General features: G+C 45.9%; 1 protein-coding gene across 2 annotated transcripts in view; it reads left to right on the top strand.

The window, feature by feature from the left end:
• The first annotated feature begins 467 nt into the window (after positions 1 to 467).
• Positions 468 to 11372, top strand: part of FBXW4 (F-box and WD repeat domain containing 4) — a 59499-nt gene continuing 48594 nt past the window's right edge. For both annotated transcript variants that reach the window (XM_066191050.1, XM_066191049.1), the window contains exon 1: positions 468 to 793. In XM_066191050.1, coding sequence (XP_066047147.1) covers positions 543 to 793 — 251 coding nt within the window. In that variant the 5' untranslated portion in view covers positions 468 to 542. The remainder of the gene's footprint in view (positions 794 to 11372) is intronic.

Raw genomic sequence — 11372 nt, 5'->3', positions numbered from 1 at the left:
CTGTGCAGCACCAGATGACCCCTGCTGTCACTTCGTGGGTGACAGCCGCTCCTGACCCTGGTCAAGGATAATTAATGAGCATTAATCACCTTGCTGTTCAACTTCCTTTGCAGGGGTGCAGCACCTAGCTGGTGTTGCTCCAGGTGGTGAGGCAGATGTTCTGGTTACCTGGGATCACCATCCCCACCATTAACTGTTCATGTTATTAATGAATACTCGGATCAGGTGACGTTGCTAATCCCAGCTCGGAAGATACATAGCCGTGAGCCGGTCGTGGCGTGGCGAGGGGCTGTGGGGGAGGGCAAGTGGCACAGGGGGAGTCCCAGCGGCTCCCGTTAATGAATTAATCCGCTAACGAGGGTGGGCTCGGCGGCCCGTGCCCCCTCCGGTCCCGGCAGCCGCCTCCTCCCCCGGAGGGGGCAGTGACAGGCAGCGGTTCCTGCCCCATGTGACTGGGGAGCGGCTGCCCCGTCCATGGCTTGGCCTCCCCCGGGCAGCAGCAGCTCCGGCTCCCGGGGAGGAGGGGCGGGAGCTGCTGCTCCATGGGGAGGAAGGGCAGCCCCCGATCCCCCCAGGCGGAGGGGGGATCCCGGGCCGCCTCCCCCTCCTCCCCGCTCTGGGCCTTACCTGAGGAGCTGCTGCTCCTCATCTGCTCCTACCTGGACGCGCAGGCCTTGGGCCGCTTGGCCCAGGTCTGCCGCCGCCTGCGCTTCCTCAGCAGCCGCGATGTCCTCTGGAGGCGCATAGCCCGCGGCTGCCTCAACTCCGGCTTCACCCAGCTCGGCACCGACCTGTAAGCGCGGCCTTCCCGGCGGAAGGGCGGGGGGCGGCGGCCGCGGCGGCCAGGAAAGGCCGGGGATGCCGCGGCCCAGCCGGTTGCCAGGGCCGCGCCGCGTTCCTGGCGTGGCCGCCGCTGGGCCGCGAGGGGCGGGGGACGCGGGGCCATTCCCGAGGCGCGGCTGCGCCGCCCTTTCCCTGCGCCAGGAGGGGCGGTCAGGGCACGGGAAGGGCCTCCCCGGCAGGGAGCGGCCGATGGCGCACCCCGGGGCGGCGGGGCCCGGCCCCGGCGCTGCCCAGAGGCGTTGGGGGAGGCGCCTCTTGTCCCCGCGAGGAGCGGGCCGGGATGGCGGCGGCTTCGCGGGATGTCCCACTGTCAGGCCCAGCGGGAGTGCTGGAGCGTGAGGCCCCCTCCACGTCTGGAGAGCTGTGTCCAGTTCTGGCCTTCTCAATACAAGAAAGACAAGGAGCTATGGGTGAGGGTCCAGCGAAGGCCACAAAGAATGATAAGGGGCCTGGAACATCTTCCCTTTGGGGAGAGACTATGGGCGCCAGGCCTGTTCAGTCTAGACATAACCGAGAAGAATCTCATCAATGCATATAAGTATGTCGAAGGCAGGTGCCAGCAACAGGATGAGCAGCAGTGTCCATAAACTAAAACAAAGTTTCACCTCAGCGTGAGGAAGAACTTCATGGCTGTGGGTGGCAAAGCGCTGGAACGGGCTGCTGAGGGAGAGCATGGAGTCTCCCTCCGGAGGCATTCAAAACCCACCTGGACTCATGGCTGTGTGACCTGCTCTCGGTCACCCTGCCTTCGCAGGGAGGTTGGACTAGATTATATCCAGAGGTCTTTTCCAACGCTAATAATTCTGTAATTTTGTCATCTTCTTGGTCCCCAGACCCCTCCAAACACTGAGCCTTAGGGAGGACTGGAGCACAAGGAGACTGACAGAGCTGCTGTTTGCAGCCGGGGTGGATCCTGTATGCCCACATGCCCTCCCCACTTCTGAGCAGTGATCTCTGCCATGGTCTTGAAAACACCTCAGAGAAGAAGCTGCAAGGGAGCAGGGCCTGTGACAGCATCCTGGGAAAAGGCTGGAGAGTGGGCTTAGTGCTTTCTTAGGTGTAGGCTTTTGTGGGCCCCCAGGAACATGTGTCTTAGGTTCTCACAGAGCAGCTTGCTGATATAAATGGTGATGACTGGCACAGAGAAGGTGACTCCTGGACTTCTCATGGCTTCTGGGTTTTAATATTTGGTGAATAGGAATTGTTTGAGGTTTTTTCCCTGGGGTCTTTATTTTTCCCCCAGTTCAACAGCACAACATAGGTTAGGAATAGGGTCAAGCCCTCTAGGCTTTGCAGTGTGTATGACACCAGCATCTTTCTAGACAAAGTGCCTTTGGAGCTTGCGCCTTGGCAGTGGTTGGTGAGGATCCAGAGTTTGCTCTCTCAAATTTGGCTGTGTACCAAATGCCACTTGGAGGCAACCCCACAAAGTGGGCTTTCCTTCCATGTTTAAGGATCCAAAGAGAAGTTTGTGTTCTTCGGATCTACAAATCCCTTCCTATGGCTTCTCCTTAGCTGCCAGCATGGATCTTGTTTGCCATTCAGTGACTCAGCATTATTTCCACGAACACTGTGGTGACATGATTCAAAAGAGGGATGGCAGGTTTTGATCCCTATTTTGTTGTCTGATGTTGCTGTTTCATCAATGCATAGACCTTAGAGAAACAACTATGGCTTCTGCTGGTAGGAGCAGAAATTTGGTGGTGCTGAAAATCCCTGTGTTGGGTTTTCAGGCCAGCACTTCAACCCACTCATTGTTCACTGGTTGGAAGTTAAGCACAGTTCCCTTGGAAGTCAGCAGGAATAAGCCCTGCGGAATGCCTGTGCGTTGGACTCTTGTCTACTGTGATATATGATTTTGTCTCCTGAGGAAATGAAGTTCTGTATTTTTCATTAAGAATAAGGTGATACTCTGTTCCTTCAGTTGCAGGAGGGATCAGGTGTACAGCAGAGCAGGTGCAGTGTGTGTAAGGACCACCACTTCCTCCTGCAGAGGAATGCACGCCTATAAACAGCTACAGAAGAGATTTGCTAGGTCACAGGGTTTCAGAGAAGGGAAGGCTGCTTGAGTATCGTGAACTCACAGGGACTTCAGTGCTGTTGGATTTGCTATGAACAGGGTTTTTTTTTTAGTAATTCTAGGATGTACTTTTGTGCTGTGTCCTATTTTCAAGTTTTCCTCAAACAACTCCAGTACTGAGAGCTGCTTTTAGCACTGGTCAGCACTTCCTTGGTCCTGGGGAGTTCAATCATGGGTGACACACCAAGTAACATTACAAGTGGTTATGAAGAAACCTTGAGATATACCTGGAGGATGATTCCTTTAATTACTTTTAACTTCATAGAAGGCTCAGTCAGTATCCAGTTCCTTGATATAGCATACCAAATCCTATGGAGAAAACCTGAAAAACAAACACTCGTTTTCCCAGGGTGGAGTTCTGGGGGCAGTTGTAGGAGTTTTACCCAAGTAGGGTGGACAGTTTGGCAGCATAAAAAGCAAGGACATACTGAAGAACCAGGAGGTCTGGATATCTGAACATCTGCAGAAGAACCAGTATGGCTGCATGTGTTGAGTTGTACAGCTGTAAAATTTGTACTTAGCTGAAGAAGAGTTTAATAGTCTCTGTGGCAGCTCAAGGGTTTTAACTAGCCATGTCTCTTCTGTAGCGCTTGCTCCTTGTGCATGTCTCCAAGATCAAGAGCAATCTCCCAGATTGTTGCTCTTGCAATTGAGGAGTAAGATTTGCAGAGAGATACTGTATTTTTTTTTTTTTTTTTTGAGTAATCAGTACAAGTTGGGGAACGAGTTTAGGCAAGCTTCTGGGCACACCATCCTTCATAATAACAATTCTGTGTAGGAACTTGGTAGCTTGCTCATTGAAGGTTAAATTTGAGCTGAGTAGGTATTTAGGCTGAAACATTACTGTGTAAATAGAGTGGTGATGAAGATGATGGATAGCTGAACCTTCTTGAAAACTGTGCTTTCCTAGTGATATGGAGTAATTCTTGAGTTTGTCAAGCTTGGCTTGGCTCACTGAGGAGCTGAAGCTTCTACTGCATGTTCTGTCTAATGTTGCATGAGGTGAACACTAGCTTTTACTTTTGAGAAGTTTCTGTGCAATACTGTGTGCAATTGAGAAAGCAAAGGCAGGAACCGTTTATGGTTAATAGACTTAATGAAATAACGTGCATGGTTCTCACATTAGGTCTTAAACTGATGGTCCCTGGGAGGCTGGCATAAGTTAAAAACTAGTCTAGGGAGTATTTACAGTTTAAAACAAAAATCCATCTCAGAGTAGTTTGATCATTTCTGCTGTTAAGTGGCTTTTGATAAGCCATCTGTTAATGCTCTGTAAATAGCAATAAATTTGAGCCTAAAGGAGATAGCTGTGGAACTTAACCCCTGCCCCCAGTAACCCATTTTTAAAAAGGTGATTAACTTGAAAATGACGCTATTTCTTTAAAATGTTGTTTCTGTTGGTTATATCTTCAGATAATTGTAACAACGAGGATCAGAAGGAACAAGCTTTATCTTGGATGTGAAAAAACAGTTTGCACAGTCAGCTTGCTTGTAAGACTTCTTTCTGCCAAAATAGGGAAGAGGTAAAATTGCTAAGAAACTGGTTGCAAGCCCCTAGCTGTTAGAAGCATGGAGACGAAAAATAGTAGTAAATGTAAAAAAAAAAAATTGGTTTTATTTAATTTTAAAAAATTTCATCCGGGCTACATACTTTTAAAAACTGCCAGCTGTGGTTATCTCTGGACACAAGCTTGCTCTTAAATGATATTAAATTCATTTGCTAATGATATGAAAGGAAGATGTGGACTTAAGCCCAGACACTAGCTGTTATGCTGAAAGGCATATTTGCAACGTTGACAATCTCTCATATTTTCCCTTTTTGGTAGATTCAGCCAAATGGGAGCCACAGATGTAAGCCGAGTTAAGTATTTAAGACATGGATTCAATTTGCACTTGCAGGGGAAGAAAGAAGTTTGCTTTGATGGATGTATCTGTACACTTCATTCCTTTGGCAGAGGGCAATCACTAGGTTCACATCCACCTGAGTCACTGTGTGTTAGGGATGGTAGAGGCTGACCTGGAAGAGTTCTTAAAGCGCATTCTCAATGTTAAAAATGTGCTGTTTCTTTGTTGAACCAACAGTAACTAAGTGTTCAATAGAATATTGTGTCATTATTGTGGAAGTACAGAGTGGCTTTAGATAGATGTGCTTCTTGGCATCTGAACTGTGGGTCTTTCCAAATCAGGTTGTTACTTTTTCTGTACAGACAAATTAATTTTATGCATAAACTGTACTGCTGCAAGACCTTGTTGTGAGGATGGTAAGAAGAGAGTCCCTATGCTTAGATTTTTGCTTTACTCAGTCATAGGAGCAGCTGAAGTAAAAGTTGAGCCACATCTTCACGATGTGAAGTGCAAGGAGAATTTTTTGTTTCAAGAATGCGTGGCAGCATATCACAGAAAAGGCTTAACAACACTTTCTGCAGCTAAACTGTAGCTGAGTAGTAACACAAAGCCTTTGGGGGTTTTGGTGATGTAGTGATATTACAGTTGTGTCCTGTAGTCTGTGTCTGTTTTGCCAGCTGTTGTACAGGCCCAGCAAGAGCCATCTCTGCTCTGACGAGCTTGCTGCCTAAATAGCCAGGGTAAACAAGGGCTGGACAGTAAGGAGAGGCAGGGAGATGTCAACCAAGCTGCCCTCTGTGCAGCAGGTCAGTGTCAGAGCCAGGAATAGCAGAGGGTGCTTTAAGCCTTTAACCAGGGCCTGCTTGCTGGACCACCTTGGACTGGAGAAATCGGAGAAGCAAAGAGCTTGTTGCAAGGTGATTCTTTATTTAAGGCATGGAAGAAAGGAATAAAGTTGCAGCAGGGCTAAACTTTTTTCCTCTTTGTTACAAAGGAATTTTAGAGGACAGCTTGAAAGTTGGAACCTAAATAGCTTGACGATTTGCTCTTTGTAATGTGTTAATAGATGTCAAAATACAGAAATGTTCCACTGCATGTTTTCTCTTTCCCTGTCTCCTGTTCTGCCTTGCCCACTAGCATCATGGTATATTCTCCAGTTCCGTGAAGCAGATTCATTAATGGACAGATTTATCATCTATGAGTATTTAAGAGCTTGTGTAAGCATTTTGATGAGTTAATAAAGACTGTGTTTTCTCCAGGTCTTGGAAAAATGTATACACCTACAGGAGCAGGAAATGGCCAATCTGTGCAAGTCAAATTCAAATGCAAACTGCAGCAATCATAGGAGACCTCAGCCTTCACCACTGGAGGGGGAGGGAGTGTGAAGGCTTGTAAAACTGCTTCAGTTTCCTTCATCTTTTAAAACTTGTTTTAAAAACAAAGTTTCATTACTTTAAGACAGAAATGAAGAAGGCAATGAACTGGTGCAGATGATGCAGAGGGGAATACTCTGGGGAGGATTTTGCAGTAACAGAAAACACTTGGAAGAGGGAATGCAGCTTTTGCTTTGTGTGGGAAAAGTCAGTGGTTTTTATAAACTGCTGTTACATTTATTCTTACTCTGTCTTAAACTGTTAGTGCTGAGCAGGACAGATCTGCCAGGACAGCTCCACAACGTTGAAACTGCTGCTTTTTCTGGGAATGTGAAGTTGTTTGTAAGAGTTCTTTGAGGCCTGCCTACGTTGCTTTAAGATCTTCACAAGTTCAAAGAGGAAGAAGAATTTTATGTAGTTCAGGGCTTAAAATATGTGTGCTTTGTTTGTTGCTGTTACCCCTGTTGGACTAGGTATGGGTTATTTAATTCTATCCGAGTACTACCCTGACAATCTACTCTTTCAAATCAGGATGCACATGGCACCTTTTCAGCAGCTTCAGGTTTTCTCATAATCTTTCCAGGGCAGTGCATTTTTTGAAGAAACCTAGATTTCACCTCCAAAACGCCTACGCAACTCCCTGAGAAGGTCCAAACCCTGCTTGGAGTTTCTAGCCAATATCCCATGACAGTCATTTGTAAGTAGGAGGGCATCTGATGGCAGAGTGGCCTGGCTCAATCTTGTTGGTGGTGTTTTTTTGGGAAGCCTTTGTGAAAGTGTGTGTCCTTGCTGTGTGCACAGAAATTTGTTTGCACCTCTGGGTATTATGACAGCCTCTGCCTTCTTCATGAGGTGACTTGTTCACAAGAGCTGTTTGGTGGAGCAGTTGACAGCCTGGTAACATCTGAGATGGCACAGACACAGCAGAGGAAGCAAGAACAGTGAGGAACAGTCAGCAGAGCTCTCTTCCATCTAGGAGTTACTTGAACCCATGTCCCATAGGGAGAGGGGGGCACAGAGGACAGGCTGAACATGGCAGTAGGCTAAATAAGGGTCATGTGCTAAAGGAATTCAGTTGGAATTTTTGTCCTGGAAGAGACATTTTGAAAGCTAGCTGACTTGTTGAGGACAGCAGCAGGGGTTCCTGACATAAATAGCTTTTCCCTCTTGCTGGCTGTTGGTGGCCTGTGACTTGTAACTGCACTGAGACCCTGCCACTCAACAGGTGTGTCCCGACTACACAAATAAGTGCAGTTGGTCCTTGTGTTAGCCAGCCTTGCCACAGGGCCAAGGTTGATAGTGGGGCTTAGCCACTGTGACCTGTTTGTTCTCTGTATGACCCTTCCAGTCAGGCCTCAGGCAGGCTGGTGACAGCTTTTATGCAGACAGCAGATTTTGTCCACAGAAGAAATTCAGTCTCAGCAGGTCTCTGCAGACTTGCATTTCCAGATGAGCTCTTCAGTACTTAAAATGTAGCAAAACATGAAGGACTTTGGTGGATTAGGGTGCCCCATGCAGCTGGGAAAATACACGGTATGACATGTTGGTGTTATCTTCTGTAACACAGTCTGTGTTGTTGCAGGCACGACTGTTTTGGCACATGCTGAAATTGTGGACAGCCAGCAGAAATCTCCCTGGGATGCAGTATAGCACAGAAGCTCTTGCTGTTGCAGAAATACCATTTCTGGTGGCAAAGGACTTTGGATGGGGAGGGGATTACTGGAGGCAAGATCTGTTGGACGTGAAGCTTTAGGAGGTGATGTGCCCTGGCTGAGTGATTCTTTCATTGCTTTCTTTTGGGGCCCAGGCCAGCAACTGCCTTGGTACCTGAGGTCACCTGGGTCAGTGATGCTGTGTGGGGACAGTTCCAGTCTCTTACTTCAGCAGCTGAGATGTGGGCTCCAGAAGGAATATTACTTTTCTTTTGGTAACTCTGCCAAGAAAGAGAGGAAATTCATAATTTGAGCAAAATACTTCTAGCTTTCTTGTAGGGTGGGGAGAGGTAGGAAGGGGGAAATGAAAAACCCTTTATAATGGGTTGCTTGGGATGACTTTTCTCTTGGAGCTCTCTTTCAGGCTGTAAGAAATGTTCACCTTCTCTTTCTTGGTATAACAAAGCCTTTGTAAAGGGAGCCTCCATCAGGAGTGCATGCAATTGGAAACACGTATTGCACTATGATTTGGGATCCTGATAGAGTGCTTTTTGGTGGTAATTAGATAATAACAAAGACAGCCTTGTATGTCCTGAGTAATGTAACTTTATCAAATATTGGTAATTGTGAAGCCCTAGCAGAGGTGTAAAATGATGCACTCTAAAGGGCTTTGAGAACATTTTGCTTGAATTTCATTGTGTTTTCATAATCAGTGTTCACTGGTTCCTTCATCCTGTGTTTCCTGGCATCCTTCTAGGATGCTGGACTGTACCTAAGTTGCTTTTTGATGCAGGCCTGTGTAGGTCCTGCTAAAAAAGCAGTCCTTCCCCAGTGAGTCAGCCTTCAACAGTCTTGAAGTTCACTGTTGGGCTTCTCTGGGAACACAAATGCCAAGATCTTGATTTCACTGAGATTTCACTTAAGCATGTGCTGAAATTTTAAGCATGTGGCTCAGTATTTTTCTGGATTGTATACTAAGAAAGATCAAGATATTCATTGGCCAGTGGATAGTGTTCCCTCCAGAGCATTTTATATAGCATTTGGCTTCATAAGGTGCTTTGGTCTCCTGAATCTTTGGATGTTCAACACAGTTGCTGAAGTAAGAGGCACCTAGTTAAGTCAACCACTCAGTGCAGATGTGCGATGTCTGTTGATTACCTCAGGTCATCATGGAAAAATTCTTAAAAGTTTGCAAGTGTAGAAAGTGTGTTGATCATGACTGAAACAAAATAGGCTCTTGTAGGGGAGAAAAGGAGCTTTTTAATCAGTTTGTTAAGTTTATATAGGGATGCCCTTTTTAACTTTCTAAGATTTGAGAATTGTTATCATGCATTGCAGTGGTACTCATCACATTTTTTTATGTATTCTGGGAATTTCTCTGGGGGGTGCTGTTGAGGAAGCAAATCAAATGATCAAATTGTATCTCAGCACTTGATTCCATAACTGGGCTCGATTTAACTTCTGGTATAAGGGATTGAATGTCTCTTACCAACACTGCATTTCAATCTTTGCTGCCCCATAATTGGCAAAGGGGAAGGATGTATCAGTCCAGTTTCTACATCATCTTTCTCCATGTGTTCTGTCCCTTTTCTTGCATCTATTTTGAATAAATAAAATGCCTGGGATATAAAAGGAGGATAATTTCAAGATGTTTAAATTGGCTGGATCCAGAGTTGCTATATGGAGGAGGAATGCTGGATGGAAAATATAGCTATTAAGAGTAAAACAAAAAAAGACAAAACAGCACCATCACCACCCCCTTCCCAAATCCCATCAGACCTCCCCCATATCAGTCTCTCATATGTCAGTCTCTCCATCCAACCCTCATCCCCTCCAGACAAGAACTGTTGATATGTGGGAAAGAACGAGGTGTGTGTTACAGGAGTAAGCGCAATAGTGAGCTGGGATTCACTGGCTGAGCCAACGTGTGACTCTTGGAGAGAACTTCCATTTTCAGCAGCAGGAGGGTCAAGCCTCGCTAGAAAAGGGACCAGCAGGGTAAGATGGAGGTTGCTTTTTTGACCTTGGAGTCACCTTTTTCAGAGCCTTGGAAATTACATCTAAACTTGGTAGGGTTTATGCATTTAGCTCAGAATGTCTGGTTGGGCCAGCATGTGTTGGGAGGGGGATGTGGCATGAGTGTGTTTTCCATCACTGTGCAAGCTGGTGACTTAAAATCTGTATGTGGGGAGAACTTAACTGAGGGTTCACTGTACGGAGGAGAAGTGCTTTGGAGTAATGAATGGAATTGGATGTAGGCGGAGAGCCTGAACTCTGTCTGGGAGAGTAATAAGCAATGATGAGAGTGGACCTGACCTGACTTTTCAGTACTGTGCATTCCTCATCTCAGGCACTATCTGGCCTCATCAGCTCTTGCAAGTGCTCCCTTTAAAAAGGGAATTCCTCTTCCTGCAGCCTAGTCTAACTCTATTTTGGTTTTGTTTGTTTGTTTTCAAATGGCTATGAAAAATAAGGAGCCTGTAGGTTTTTAAGTTCAGTTTTAATTGGTGTGGCTCTACTGATCATAAACGTAAAGTTGCAAAGCTTTCTAGAGGATGAAAAGCTTTTCTGTGTGTGGTTTCTGTTTTTGTTTAAAATGGGTCTCATGCCCAGGAATGCAGTCAAATTATAATGGTGACTAAGTGCCGGAAAGCATAGAAAAGAGGAGGGAAGGTTGAGCAGAAAAAAAAGGAGCCTGAGGCTATGGAAGGAAGGCTGGGAAAATAAGAATCTGGCCAGACCCCAGGGCCAGGTTAGAGATTCCTACACCCATTAACAACCACAAGAGATGTTTATTTACAGGGAGCTAATCTTTGTTTTAAAAATGACAGAGTACCCAAAAATGCTACTTTTGGGAAGTGGATTGATGAGACTATAGGGGTGGAAGGAGGAAACTGATTCTGATGAGGCACCAGTTTCCATCTCTCAAGGATCTTCCCTTCTCCCTATGCATCTGGAAGTGTTGGCTGTTGAGAAATACATGAATGCATGAAAGTGGGATAAACTCTTTTATAAACTTATAGTAAGTGGTTCATAACCCCCAGTTACAGAGGATAAATTCTGGAGTTTCTTCTTTGTAGTTTTCTGATCTTTTCTACCTGAGCAGCTCCAGCAAGGATAATGAATAATTAAATTTATGATATGAGAAAGATGAGAGCTAAAGCTGCCTTTCCTCCTGTCTTTAGTCAACTCTGGATCATGAAAACAAAATAGGTGTTGAACAGCTGCTTGAACTGGATGTATTCATGTAGACTCTAAGGAGACCTTGGTCCCAGGTCTCTGTGGTACCTACTTTTTGTCACATCTTGAAGAGTGTTGATCTTGGTTTGTCTCAGCTCATTCCAATAACTTTGATTTGTAATCCAGCAACAGCTATATGAGCTGTATGAGCTATAGTCTCTCTTTTAGTAGTTTTGTCTGACTGTAAAGAGAGAATTTTCCAGCAATGTGCTGGAATTCTCTGTCCTTTGGTAAGCTGCTGCGAAAGATAGTTTTTCTTGGGGTGTGTGTGCATTGGATGGTTTATACTCATGAATGTATTTTATCTTTGGTTTGTACACATCTTGATTTCTGATTATT

Source organism: Chamaea fasciata, unplaced genomic scaffold (assembly GCF_029207755.1).
Source record: "Chamaea fasciata isolate MVZ Bird 193981 ecotype frontalis unplaced genomic scaffold, bChaFas1.0.hap1 SCAF_9, whole genome shotgun sequence".
In the NCBI taxonomy this organism is placed as follows: domain Eukaryota; kingdom Metazoa; phylum Chordata; class Aves; order Passeriformes; family Sylviidae; genus Chamaea; species Chamaea fasciata.
Note: the sequence above shows the minus strand (reverse complement) of the source record. Positions and strands in the feature narration are given on the sequence as shown.